Source organism: Phocoena phocoena, chromosome 2, assembly GCF_963924675.1.
Source record: "Phocoena phocoena chromosome 2, mPhoPho1.1, whole genome shotgun sequence".
In the NCBI taxonomy this organism is placed as follows: domain Eukaryota; kingdom Metazoa; phylum Chordata; class Mammalia; order Artiodactyla; family Phocoenidae; genus Phocoena; species Phocoena phocoena.
The window spans coordinates 28278047-28293032 of NC_089220.1; the positions used below are offsets into that span (position 1 = coordinate 28278047).

At 37.2% G+C, this 14986-nt stretch overlaps 2 protein-coding genes across 3 annotated transcripts in view; both read right to left on the bottom strand.

Moving 5' to 3' along the window:
* ZNF410 (zinc finger protein 410) overlaps nucleotides 1–302 on the bottom strand; it is a 40793-nt gene extending 40491 nt beyond the window's left edge. For both annotated transcript variants that reach the window (XM_065871144.1, XM_065871145.1), the window contains exon 1: nucleotides 223–302. The gene's annotated coding sequence lies outside the window, so the exon portion shown is untranslated. The remainder of the gene's footprint in view (nucleotides 1–222) is intronic.
* PTGR2 (prostaglandin reductase 2) lies at nucleotides 184–14477 on the bottom strand. The gene is made up of 9 exons (XM_065871652.1): nucleotides 14441–14477; nucleotides 12786–12904; nucleotides 10551–10742; nucleotides 6696–6905; nucleotides 5568–5689; nucleotides 4338–4425; nucleotides 3533–3572; nucleotides 2633–2714; nucleotides 184–511 (listed from the first exon to the last, which is right to left on the bottom strand). Exons 1-9 carry the CDS (start codon nucleotides 14475–14477, stop codon nucleotides 184–186), a joined length of 1218 nt encoding a protein of 405 aa, XP_065727724.1.
* Nucleotides 14478–14986: the final 509 nt, after the last annotated feature.

Consider the following 14986-nt stretch of genomic DNA (forward strand, 5'->3'; position numbering starts at 1 on the left):
AAGCGAAGGAGCCGAAACATATGCCCCAAAAGCCCGCGAGAAGAGTCGAAGCCGTAGGGCTTCAGACCGGCCGCTCCAGATCCGGGTGGGGTGCCCCGGGGCGGTTTCCCTGTCCTCTCCGGGGGCAAACTCGGCCCAAGCCCCTGAGGAGCCAGCATTGGCTCCCTCCCTCTCGGGGACCACCTAGCCGAGCGGGTCGATCAGGCCCACCCCGGAGCTCACCTTTCCGTCCCGGGCAGCCGTCCGTCCGTCAGTTGGTCCCGAATTCTGTCCACACAGAGCGTCTTCCGGCTCCCGCCGGAAGCAGCTCGAGCGCGGGACAGGAAGTTTGGCCGCCCCCCACACACACACCCACTTGCTCGCCTCCGAGCCGGGCTGCTGCAGTCCCGCAGGAGGTTCCGCCCCGGGGGCCGTTGGCCTGCGCGGGCCAGGAAGGCTTGGCTCGGAGAGGGAAGGCACTGCGGTCTCCTGCCTCCCACTCATCCCCTCTCGGCCTTTGGAGCTCCGTGGTCTGCGAAGCCCGAAAAACGGGGTCAGTCAATTCTAGGAGTGACGTCACTGCTTCCTTACTGCAGCGGATGGGGTAGTTATCTCCTGTCAGCTGAGATCAGTACATGTTGCAATGCAGGCAAGCGAGAAAGAAAAGATCACTACTTAAAACATTTATCAAAGTTCTTAGTGAAGAGGACCTCGAAGCTTCACTGCCCGAGAAGGGAACTTGCAGAATCTAGTTCTGCATTGCATACCAGGTGGGGTAAGAATTGAGACTCCGGTGTAGAACTTTTTTTTGGAAGGTGAAGTCCCCGGAGTCTGCGTTCCGTCAGTACAGTAGGATGTAAAGAGCTCTCCGATGTCCACACCGGTGCTAGAACACTTGAGTTTCAGGCCAGATGCCGCAACTCGTTAGAGCTTTATGTGTTTGACTGACTTTGTGAAATTACTAATTTTTGAATACTTGCTGCGTGCCAAAGGATGAAGGAGGGACTGAGCTAAGATAGTGGCAATGGAAATTAAAGGTGTTTTCTAAGAAGGGCATTTTCAAGGACAGAGACAAGGTTGAAGAAACCAGGGGAGTAGTTTAGCACACCAACGATGGTGATTTGAAAACAAAGAAGCAACATGTTTCAGAGGAAGATAATTCCTCTTTAGATAAGCCGAGTTTATCTATTCCAGGTGCCTATGGGATATTTACTTGGAGGTAAAGGTCCCTAACCTATCTCAAGAGGTCAGAAATAAGATACAGATTTGGGAGTTATCAACACACAGACAAGAGATGCAGCTCTCTCTGGAAAAGTATATAAAACAAGAAAGAAGCAAAGGCCACTGAGGTCAACTGGAGTGACTGATTACTAACACAGTTCGAATCTACACAAAAGTATATTGCAGTTTGTAAACAGCTGACCATAAGCCAGCACAACACTCAGAAAATATCCTCAATTTTACTGTATTAAAGGGTTGATTACAATTAATAAAACAAATGCTCTTATTTAGAGGTACATTAATAGGTCTTGAACATCCGTGTTTATGACCATTTGTTACTTTGCTCATTCAGTTCTGTCATTTTCTGAAGCTGTATTTGTTTTTGTTTTTGTTTTTTTTGTGGTACACGGGCCTCACTGTTGTGGCCTCTCCTGTTGCGGAGCACAGGCTCCGGACGCGCAGGCTCAGTGGCCATGGCTCACGGGCCTAGCCGCTCCGAGGCATGTGGGATCTTCCCGGACCGGGGCACAAACCCGTGTCCCCTGTATCGGCAGGTGAACTCTCAACCACTGCGCCACCAGGGAAGCCCGAAGCTGTATTTGTTGTTTAAATCTTTTTCATCACTTAAAACTTGAATTGATGTCTATATTTGCCCTCGAAATCTTTGTAACTATTTGACAGTATGTGCCTGCTAACCTAAAATAAACATAGGCTTTTATCAATATATATTTGAGTTTTTAGGCTATACTGTGAACTACTTGGCAAAACACATATCTTCTGTAGTAAATCTAGTCCCTCCATCAACCTAACCAACCTCAGTTATTTAATTTCTCATACTACTCCCAACACAAAGCCTCTGCTCTCCTATCCCAAAAACTGTTCCACAAGCTCTGAATTCCCCCAAACCCCTACACACACACAGACCCTGCAATTAAGTCCCTCTTCCATCTATAATATGGAAAGACCATCCCAATTTATTCTTCACCAAGCTTCAGTTCAAGAATTATGTAAAGCATGTCCAGTTCAATATTTACTAAGTGCCTTCTCAAGTATTCTATTTTAAATACAACTTATGAAGTTAATAAAAGTTATTAATTTAAAAAATCTTTTGTATGATTATACAGTTACATCAAATCTCCAGTGGTTTCAGAATATCTGATATAAATTTCATGTAATATTAGTTTTAGCAAAAGAAGGAAAAATAGGTCATGTTGACTTCAATCTATTATTGTAAATAATCATATTGGATGAAGAATACATATATGATATTGAAGACACAGGAAAGAATTATGTTATGCAGCTAAGAAAATATCACCTATGATCACATTTAAATCAAAAGGTATCTGTACTCTTAAGGGTTTTTTTAATGTATCTTGAAATCTTTGTGCAAAACGGAAAGCAATCCGTGTATTTCCTTAATGAAGATGTTTACAGAGATAACAAAGAGGTTTCTTCTGAAATGCAAACTATCTGCTTTCCGATGTTACCTCCTGTCATCATGGACTGGAATGCAGCTGGAAAGAAAAAAAAACTAGGTTATCTGAAAACATAAATGTCACCATCATACATGTTTATCAGTAGGTCAGACACATACAATTAATTTGAATAATTTCTTCAATGATTTTAAGTACAGAAGGAAACTGTCATGAAAAGAAACCTCAAGTAAAACACTGGCAAAGTTATAGGAGAAACTAACCCAATTAACATGTTAAAAATGTGTTTTTATCCAACTAGAAATGATTAATTGGTGTCTACATCCATGTTCACTGTTACAGAGTCTGAAGACTACAGGCAAATAAATATGAGGATAAATGTCAGCAATAACAATTTTTAAATAACTTTAAAATATTAGAAATCTAATCATAAAGTTTTACTAAGTGAAATATACATCTCCAAATATATTAAATTTTTTTCTCAAAAAGGAAAAATTATCAGTTTTATTCAATCCTCTTTATTTGAAACAAAAGAGAGTGTTGAAATCTGTGTATGTTAGTAAAAAAAAAAACCCAATATTGAAAATTTGCTTCATGTAATCTTATGATGGCTTAGAACCATTCAATCAGAAAAAGTTACCTAGAGGCTAAATGACTTTCACAATTCTTACATTTTTTTTCATAAGTTATTTACAAAACCAAAGAAACTTTACAATTTGAAATGAGAAAACAATGGCTCTTAAATACCACTAAGTTGAACTTCATGAAGTTTGATCAAGACTTTACAGGAAAGAAATGATTTAAAAAGAAAACAACAACAGAGGAGTAGAATTAAAAGAAAAAAAAGAGTATCTGTGCTGAACTCATGTGTATAATAAATAAATCTACATTCGTCTTACCTCCCATGTTTTCCAATCCATTTATCATAGTCTCTTTGATCTGTAAATCAAAATAGGTATATTTTATATTCTTTAGACTTAAGTGTTTCTATTTAACAGTTTTCAGTTTTACAAAAGGCAGCAATACTATTTAGCATTTTCTGTCTAAAAAGAGATCTTCATTTTGTGTAGGTAATCCAGAAAAGTTTCCTATCAATTCATTTTTTAAGTACAATCCTATTTTCCCATTGTCTAATCTTCAGTTTGTAATATCACATGCTATACACCTTCTTTTCAAAAAACAAAGTATATAAGCACACACACATACAACTTTGCCTATTATTTTCACATTTCAAGAACATCCTAGGTCAGGGTCTCTGGACCCCAGATCGATAATTCCTGATTTTCAGCCACAGCCAAGAGATCTATCAGAATGTCCAGGGAGGGCAGGAAAGATGTATGGTGGTGGACAGGTACTAGGAGGTGCTTATAAGGTTTTCGAGAAAGCACAGCTTCTAACTCATAGTAGCATTCCATAAATATTTGTTAATGAATATTACAATTTGGAAAAAACAAAAACCTATTATCTTGTAATATAGTCTAAGAAAAGTCAACATTAATAAAATTTTAGATAAAGGGAATAATGAGACGATTTCTCAATCAGAAGAGTTATCCTCACTTAGGAGGTAAAGTTAATTTATAATATTCAGTATACTTTTCTTCTGTAGAAATATTTATTACAAAACTAATATTAAATTCAAATAATATAAAAGTATATCAAGTAGCAGGAAGAATAATACTGATAAAGAACAGAAGCAAGTTCTACCTTTAGCTTTCCTTCTTTAAACCACTGACTCAGCTGGAGAATACCAGACGCAAATTTGTCCTTAAAATTTAACACCAGAAATCTTTCTCTGTAGTGGGGAAGAAAAGGATAATGATCAGAGACTAGGGAGGGAGTGAGAAAGCCCAAATCAAATCATTCCAGAACACTAAAATTTGTTAATCTTTCAAACATTAGGACTTAATCACACAGAGTCTGGTCAGATATAGCTTTAGGTGTAGTTACAAGCGTAAGTATAATGGACTTCTATTGTATTCTCTGCCCAGCATCTATAATCCCATTTGGTAGTAACACTGTGATTTTACTTTGTGGGTGACATCCTTTCCCCACCCTCATGTGACGAAAGCCAGGCCAGTCTGAGCCATTAAGTATCAGCTTGAAGATGTGATAAAACTGCAAGAAGAGAGCTGTTCTCTTTTTTGCTTGGATTGCTAATCTGGTAAAATGTAAGAGTAAAGATAACAGTCATCCTCCTGCTGCTGCAAGAGGAGAGCCTGCGAGGGAGCCAAGACAATCCAGAAGAAAGCACAGCCCAGGGGTGAAGAAAAACTGAGTCATGGACCTCCCTGGTGGCGCAGTGGTTAAGACTCCACCTGCCAGTGCAGGGGGCATGGATTCGAGCCCTGGTCCGGGAGGATCCCACATGCCGTGGGGCAACTAAGCCCATGCGCCACAACTACTGAAGCCTATGCGCCTAGAGCCCGTGCTCCATAACAAGAGAAGCCACCGCAATGAGAGGCCCGTGCACCACAACAAAGAGTAGCCCCCACTCGCCACAACTAGAGAAAGCCTGCACGCAGCAACGAAGACCCAACACAGCCAAAAGTAAGAATTAATTAATAAAAAAAAAAAAAAACTTGAGTCATGACACCACTATGCAAACCTTTTATCCAGCCAAATCTAAGCCAGTACTAATACTGAACTTCTTAGATACATGAGCCAATAAATTTCCTTTGCACTTAAGCCAATATGAGTTGAATTTCTAACACTCGCAAAAAAGATTTGCAAAAGATTGATTGAACAGATGCATTTTTCAAAAAGTTTTCTGCCAGGGACCTAGTTTTAACCAAAACCTAAATGACCACCTTAAAATGTACATTTTCAAGTTTTATTTAATAAGAAAAATTATATATGAAGGACAACATATTTTGTATTCATCCATGATCTTTAAACCCCTTGAATCTGGTAATAAGGGGAAAGCGTAGAACACACCTTGTGATGTTTCTTTCTTTCCGGATTGCTTCTACAGCAGAGGGTAGTGGAGGAGGATAAGGCACATCTTTGTTGTACTGAGAAATTTGACCACATAGGATGATGTGGCTGTTCTGATTCATCTGTTCAGAGAAAATTGATGATTATAACCTAAGATATACACCTTCCCTATGTTTACTAATTTTATGGCTGCCTCAATGAAAGCCTCCTTGACTGTAATATTTAATCTTTTTTTTTTTTTTTTTTCAAATGGCCACACCACTCGGTTTGTGGTATCTTAGTTCCCTGACCAGGGATTGAACCTGCGCCCTGGGCAGTGAAAGCACACAGTCCTAACAACTGGACCACCTCACCTCCAGGGAATTCCCTATAGTATTCAATACTATAATGCCAGTTATAATTGGCATTATATAGTTAGTATTATATAATTATAATGCCAAGTAATTGATTTTGTTTTGAAGACTTACCCATTATATGTATTAGAGAGCTTTAATTAGCTAGAAAATAAGTCTACTGCAAAGGAACACAGCAGTAAATAAAAGTTTGGTAATCAGCAAAAGAATTGCATTAGTTCTCATTGTCATCATTGTTGCTACTTTTGTTATTATTGGTAGAGTATTTCTTAGAATTTAAATAATTTAACCTCAATTGAAAACAATTTTACATAGAGTAAAGGGCAATGCAGTGTTAAAAGCTAATGTTGATAAATTGTAACACTGTCAGTTAAAATATGTACATACCTGCAATCTATGAAAATCCTTTCCTTACCCAAAGTCATGGCTGTAAGTTGGTTGATTTAAGTTGGTTGATGGTCAGAAGTGAGTTAAAGGTTAGAATTTCATTTGAATAATACAACTGTATTTTTTCACAAAAATAAATTACAGGTGAAAATATAACATTGCTAGCGAAGAACTGAAGTTGATGCTCACAGTGCAAATCCACAAACAAATAGAAGTAGCTTCAGCAAGCTCTTCTGTATCACTTAATTACAATACTGACCATCATGTTTTTCACCATAAACCCTACAATTTTATAAAGTTTTTTTTTCTCTCTCAGTATCAGGTAAAAAGATATCACATCAAATAAACCGTAGTATTCAAATTTATAACAAACAAATCAGAAAACAACCTGACTTATCACTGTATCACTGATGTCACCTCCAACATTGTCAAAGTAAACATCCACTCCAGAGGGGCATAATTCACGGAGTTGTTCTGCCACACTCCCCTCTTTATAATTAATTGCAGCATCAAAGCCCAGTTCTGAGGTCAAAAGGAGGCACTTCTCAGCTGTTCCACAAATTCCCACAACTCTGGAACAGCCCATCAAATGGCCAATCTAGGGGGAAAATTTTTGAAAATTAAACAACTTACAACTGTCACAATTTAAATGTAAAAATGTGAAAGTATGAAAGTTAATACAAGTACATATATGAAAGTGTTCGTCACAACTGAGGTTAGATTCTAAGGCCTTTAGCTGAAAGTAATTTGAAACCAAAAGAACTGAGAACAGATATAATGGCGTTTTTTTAAAAATTAAGATTGAATAAAATTAGAGTTAGTTTGAATGTTAAAATCTCGCAATTTAAAGATGATGTCATAAAAGGAATAGTCAGACCCAAAACATCTCTATCTTGCAATTCAATATTTTTCAGGCCTGTGAGCAACTAAAATCACTATTAAGATAAAATGTTTGGGCTTCCCTGGTGGCGCAGTGGTTGAGAGTCCGCCTGCCGATGCAGGGGACACGGCTTCGTGCCCCGGTCCGGGAAGATCCCACATGACACGGAGCGGCTGGGCCCATGAGCCATGGCCGCTGAGCCTGCGCATCCGGAGCCTGTGCTCCGCAACGGGAGAGGCCACAACAGTGAGAGGCCCGCGTACCGCAAAAAAAAAAAAAAAAAAAAAAAAAAGATAAAATGTTTTGTTTCAATGGTTTCACACTATAAAGGCTATTGTTCATAAAACAATGTACTTTATAAATTTCTATCATAATATTTACTATACTTCTAGAACCCAATAAGTGCTTTCTTATTTGAAGATGATTTTTTTAAAATATAAATTTGTTTTTTAATTCATGTAATTCCAGACAGGTACTCTGTGATCTTCTTCTTCATATTGATTACAGCAATGCTCTAGCATTTACCATGTCATTTTTGGTTAAAAGAGAACAAAATACAGGGCTTCCCTGGTGGTGCAACGGTTGAGAGTCCGCCTGCCGATGCAGGGGACACAGGTTCGTGCCCTGGTCTGGGAGGATCCCACATGCTGCGGAGTGTATGGGCCCGTGGGCCATGGCCGCTGAGCCTGCGTGTCCGGAGCTCCGCAACGGGAGAGGCCACAACAGTGAGAAGCCCGCGTACCGCAAAAATAAATAAATAATAAAAATTTTTTAAAAAGAACAAAATACAAAAATCTATAACATTTTTCATATTGTTAAAAAGAGAGTCTAAGCATGCTATAACATCACTTCTACCAAAAATGTGTAAAATAATCATATTATAAATTTGTTCAATTTTATATCTTAAATTATATACACATATCCAGAGATTCAGTTATGACTATTTTTTTAGAAAATCAGATTATTCTCCAAAAGTTTACCTGCCCAGCTAAGGATCCACAAGCACCAGCAGCTCCACTAACAACCATTGTCTGATTAGATTCAGCAGTTATATGACCTTTTTCCTGTATCCCAATCAAGGAAGTCAAACCAGGCATCCCTATAGCTCCAAGAAAGTATGAAAGGTGTCCATCCACAAGCTGTGGGTCTACCTAAAAAATATATACATACCTTTTAAAAATAATACTAGGAATTTCCGTTTTAAGTCAACAGGGTAGAGACAACCTGTTAAGTACTGTATTGTGTCCCCCCCAAATTCATATATTGAAGACCTAACTCTTAGTGTGAGTATATTTGGAGATAGGGCCCTTAAGGAGATAAGGTTAAGTGAGGTCATAAAGGTGGGGCCCTAATCTGATAGGACTTATGTCCTTAAAAGAGGAAGTGGCACCAGAGATCTCTTTCTATGCAGGTGCACAGAGGAAAGGCTGGATGCTGTGTGAGGACACAGTGAGAAGGCAGCCATCTTTAAGCCAGGAAGAGAGGCTTCACCTGAAACCAAATGTTCCAGCACCTTGACCTCAGACTTCTAGACTCCAGAACTGTGAGAAAATAAATTTCAGTCTGTGGTATTTTGTAATGGCAGTTCAAGTGGACTAATAAACAACCCAACATAGTTTCAAGAACAGTAAACCATTCTTCAGTCTTGTTAAAATTCTATAATTTACTTGTACAAAGTAAAAAAAAAAAAAGAATATTACTTCTCTTTATAGTAAAAAAAACCTACAAAACCTTTAAAAAAGAATGGCCACATAAGAGATACCAAACATTCTTTCTTGTCAATGTCCCAAATATTTCAAAAGAGAGGAAACACTTAACAGGAAAACACTAGGCAAAACTGGAAAGTTTAAAAATCTCTGAGCAATTCCAGAGTAAACATTTATCTATATAAAAATGAGCTCAAACTCTAACAGTTCTCAATACTGATGCTTAAAATGGTCCATGGAAATGTAAGGAAGGTGAGATACAATTTCTTCTAGCTTAATTACAGAATAAAATGAGGTCTCTGTTTAGCATTTTACGTTTATATGTTTACCAGGCCCAATCAATAGTTAATTATACTTCTCTCACATTTTCTGTGCCTGTTTTCTTATCTGTAACATTAGGGAGAATTGAAAAAAATTTATATAGAAAGACTCCCTACCATAAAGGTTTTATAATAGTTTTTAAGGAATTGAATAATTTTGGTAAAAACTCAATAAACCACCAAAAGTAATCAAGATTCGCCACCTTGGTCTGCCACAAAAAAAGAAAATGGCAGTTTGCAATCAGCAGTTTTAAATGGCTATCAGTTAAGTCTGGTGTGTGAATAAAGGTAATGGAGATATTAAAGTCTATAATATACAGAAAGGTCTACCGTACAGTACACAGAAATGTATCCTGTAGTTAATAGTCATTTATTAGTAAAGCCAGTATAAAAACATTGTGAGATAAGTTTGCTTTTAGCAAAGATCATTTTTCTATCCCTTCTGAATTCCTCTTCCTCATTTCTAATAGCAACTCCCCAAACATTTTTAAGCTCTCTCCAGTTGCTCAATTTCCCACTATAGCACAATGACAGGGAAAACTAGAAAGTGCTTAATGTTTCTCTTTCACTTCCTGCTATGAAATTTCTAGTTAAATATATTTTACTAGAACCATTAAGTTGGCAAATGATTGTGTAATGTCTCCCGCATCTCATTTTATCTTAACAGCCATCTTTAACTGATTATAATAATTGGTAATCATAAAAAATACTAAAATTTTATAAAGCTTTTTACAAAGCCTTAATCACATTTATCATAGCTAAATTTAATTTAATTTTCACATTCACTTGAGAGGTAGCTATTGTTTTCATTTTGCACATGAGGAAACTGAGGTTCAGAGATATAAGGTAACTTCCTTGATGACAAATATTAGGCTGAATTACATGAGGCTGCCAGTTTTTGTAGGTCAAAACAGACAAATATTGGTAATTCCACATGGTTCAGCCTAACAGTAGAAACCAAACTCAAGATTTCTGACACAAGATGGAATTTCAAGCACAAACCAAATGAATTTCATAAGTCAAGTGGAAATTTCTCAGGAAACTTTAAAGCATACAACTATAAGGGGTCTTCTAGTTCTTAGTATAAAACATTTATGTAAATTTTGAGAAATTAAATATGGAAAACAACATCACTCATTGGCAATCTAAGAACTGCCATACATAGTTACAACCAACAGTGGAAGAGGAATAAAAGGCTTTCCATATTCTGACAGCTATCTAAAAAGAAAACATGTGCTTTTATTTTTTCCCTGATAACAAAAAGAACTGAGCACCAAATGCATAAAGAAGGAATTACAGGGGGGGAAAAAAATCAGATACTTTATATTATACATCACCTTTTCAAGGATATTTCCATCTAGAATAACCTTGGTTTGCCAGGGCCAATAGAAAGAAGTCACAAAATCGCCTTTAGTAAAATTTGTGTGTTTGCTTTCTTCTATAATCCCAATACCTCCACCATCAACCACCTGAGACAGCTGCCAAGGTGATATATAGTCACTGCCAGTGTCTTCATTCATTCTACAACGCTAAGAAAAGAAAACATAGATTAGGATAATTCTCTCTGATAATACTGAAAGAGTTTACTAATTTACCCAGTGACTAAAAGAAAGTATGTAACAAGTAATGTTAAGTACAGTGTTAGCCAAACAAAATTTACCTTAATTTCTCTCTTCCTTTCAGTTATTTTTTATCCTGAAAAAAAAGTATCCCCTCTATAACAAGTAAAGAGTGAAATTTAAAAGGAATTTAAGTATGTTCTAAAATTAGATTGTGGTGATAGTTCCACAACTTTGTGAATAGACTAAAAACCACTGAATTGTACACTTTAAACATGTAAACTGTATGATATGTGGATTATAGTTCAATAAAGCTGTTAAAATTCTTAATTACTTAAAGAAATTTATGTAATATTACATATATTACGCTAGCAAAAATAATACAAGATACTGTGTCAATGGTTTCAGTGGATTGTTGCAAATTAGGTACACTTACTGTTGCTGATAATATTATAAAACTGTCCATTTTTTTAATAGAAAACAAACTAGTAACATATAGACCATAATACTGCTCATTTCTTCAGCCAAGCAATACTGCTTCCTCACTGGAAAGAACCCAAAAGAGAAATGAAACAATTTTTATACAGTTATTCATCACAACTTCAGACCAAGCACTACAACATTCCCCCTAACCTCAGCTGGATGTTCTCTTTATTCCTCAAAGACATCATGTCACAATAGCACCACACCTTTCCATAGGACTAGGGCTAAAGACTTCTCCCAGAGGTAATCAAGGCTTTCTTCCTCTCTGTGGCTCACTCTTGCCTCTCTCATGAAGGCCAAGATGTACAAGCCTACAGTGTGGTCCAGGAGATGGAATAGATGGAAGGCTGCTTGATCAAGGGCCGCCCCCATGGTCTGGTTCAGTTCACCAGGGGAAAAGACCACATAGGGAATTGAGGCAGAAGCTTCTATGGGAATACACTACACTTCTGCTTGTGTGCCCCTCCCATATATTCTTGAAAAGCAAGTGCAGCAGCCATTGGATACTGGCCACACCAAGAACCTGATTCTTAAGGCTAATAGAAAAAGTGGGAACGAGTAATTCCCCATAGGTAAGCGAATGATGTCAACAGAATAAAACATTATACAACCACCAAAATAATAATAATATCTGGACTAGTTTTTCATATGAAGGTATGAATATAAAAATCACAAATATGAAATCAAAATAGTATATACATATTAAATATAACCATGTAAAATATAGTACATAGTGATTAAAATTGTGAATTTGGAATGATATAAAATTTCAATAAGTTAATGTTCATCAGATTTCTTTTTTCCCCTTTAAAGATGCTTATGTCCTTTTTTTTTTTAGAACAGTGTCAAGTGAAAGCAACCAAAGTAATTTTCTTCCTTCCTTCCTTTAATACTTAATAAGCACTTACGCTTGTCACTGGAGATACAGTGATAAATAAGATCTTTGTCATAATAAGTTTTTATTAGAGAAAATAAATATCTAATAACAACACAAAAAATTATTAATTACAACTGGGATATAGGCTGGAGGTCAAGGTACTGTTTTGAGAAAGTATAACAGAAAGGACTAGTCTGAGGGTTCAGAGTGATTTTTTTTTATATAAATTTATTCATTTACGTATTTTTGGCTGCGTTGGGTCTTCGTTGCTGCACGCGGGCTTTCTCTAGTTGTGGCGATTGGGGGCTACTCTTTGTGTCAGTGCGCAGGCTTCTCATTGCGGTGGCTTCTCTTGTTGCGGAGCACGGGCTCTAGGCACGCGGGCTCAGTAGTTGTGGTTTGCGGGCTCTAGAGGGCAGGCTCAGTAGTTGTGATCCACGGGCTTAGTTGCTCTGCAGCATGTGGGATCTTCCCGGACCAGGGCTCAAGCCCATGTCCCCTGCTCTGGCAGGCGAATTCTTAACCACTGCGCCACCAGGGAAGTCCCTCAAATATTTATTAATCATGAGGCTTACACAATGAAATTCAGATGCAACATGAAAAAATATGAAAATAAAATTATTTTCACTAAGTCACAAAATCCTGATTCTTACCATGTAAGGATCCACAGAAAGGTAAAGAGTTCTGACTTGTACTTGTCCTTCATTGATATTATCTGGCAAGTTTACTTCTTCTACTCGGAAATTTTCTGCCACTGGATTACCATTTTTTCCTAGAATATTAAGCAAAAATATAAAATCAAAAAGTCACTTTCCCATAGAATTATTTATTATTTTTAAAAGGTCACTCTAAGATTTAGAGCACTCCTGGAATACACACATGAATAAATCCATATTGTTTTGTAATTTTTCTGTAACTCAGCATAAATTCTTCAAATAGTTTCACTTGCTCTTGGTTTTCTCCAAGAATTTCCTTTGGCATATTGCTGTCAATGTAAAAATTTCTTTTTTAAGGTGATTACAGGTAAATCACCTCATCTGTTATAAAATTATAGAAGGATTTCAAAAAGTAAAAAAGCACAGCCAGCTTTTTTTTTAACTATGAAAATTAAAATTTACAAGGTAGCAGAAATACCACATTAGCCAAAGTAAAGAGGTAAACTATCCTTCCTCATTTTAAGATGAAAACAGAAACTTAAATGAATATAATTAAAACTTCATATTCATTGAATCATCAAATTTATAAGGTGAAAATAGAATGTAGACATTTTAATCTAATTGCTCACTTTACTAAAACTGAGAAAAGGTAAGTGTCTTTCCCAGGCCACATGCTAGGTAAGCACCAAAATCAAGGCAGCATGGGCCCAAACCTCTCAGGTTACTTCCATGCCTACGCTTCTATGATTCAGGTTAGATGTCAGGTTAGATGACCTAGGATGACATAGGTCAGTGCTTTTCACATAAAACAGAAAAGCACATCTTAAGAATCAATGATACACATTACAAAGAAAAAACAAAAGCCACATATATTTGTAATATAACCTTCTAAAAATTATAATATTTTAAAATACCTTATTTCCCCAACAAGTGGCCTTGATAACTTATCATTTAAAAAAATGAATATTGGGACTTCCCTGGTGGTGCAGTGGTCAAGAATCCGCCTGCCAATGCAGGAAACACAGATTAGAGCACTGGTCTGGGAAGATCCCATGGAGCAACTAAGTCCATGCACCACAACTACTGAAGCCCGCACACCTAGGGCCCGTGCTCCGCAACAAGAGAAGCCACAGCAATAAGAAGCCCGCACACCGCAACAAAGAGTAGCCCCCCCTCACCTCAACTAGAGAAAGCTTGCGCACAGCAACGAAGACCCAACGCAGCCAAGAATGAATGAATAAATAAATAAATAAAAATTTTGGGGCTTCCCTGGTGGCGCAGTGGTTGAGAGTCTGCCTGCCGATGCAGGGGACACGGGTTCGTGCCCCGGTCCAGGAAGATCCCACATGCCGCAGAGCTGTTGGGCCCGTGAGCCATGGCCGCTGGGCCTGCGCGTCCGGAGCCTGTGCTCCGCAACGGGAGAGGCCACAACAGTGAGAGGCCCGCATACCACAAAAAAAAAAATAAATAAAAATAAAAATTTTAAATGAATATTATATTATTTAAAGAGTTTCTTCTAATATCTCTACTCGTGTTAATATCTTCCTACCTCATTTACCACATTTACATCATATTATTACTTTTTGTTCCTCCATTTGCATTAATAATTATTAAAGACCACAGTTGTTCATTCATCACAGACAAATACATACCAGGTCGGGAATTCAATACCACTCTTTGTACAATCATCACCTTGTTTGCACAGTTGTCTCACAAGACTTCTGTATAAAATAACTCCTATGAACAGAGAAGTTTTAAATCACAAGTAAGTTATGAAATATTCAACAATTTAAAAGTTTAAAAAAATGTACATTTGTGTTTCTGAACAAGGAAAGGAAAAATCATATTTAGGATCCAAAAAAGATGTAGTCTCCTGTTACAGTTTGCCTCCTAAAGCAAATATATGAAGAAAGACTAAATCTAATTAGAATATTTGACTAATAAGAACAAATTCACTGAAGATTGAGTGGAACAAAATGTTTTTGGCCTCATAATTCAGGCATATTCATCTTCAAGCCATCATGATTAAGGCTCCTACTGTAGCTTGATTAAAAGAAAACAATATGATATATTCCTCCAGAGTTAGCCAGTTAGTCTAGTAGCAAATAAAACACTAGCCGTTTAATTGAGATGTAACCAAATTTTCAAAAATTCTTTTATTCATTTATCAAAATGGAAATTTCTTAATAGTTCTGCTG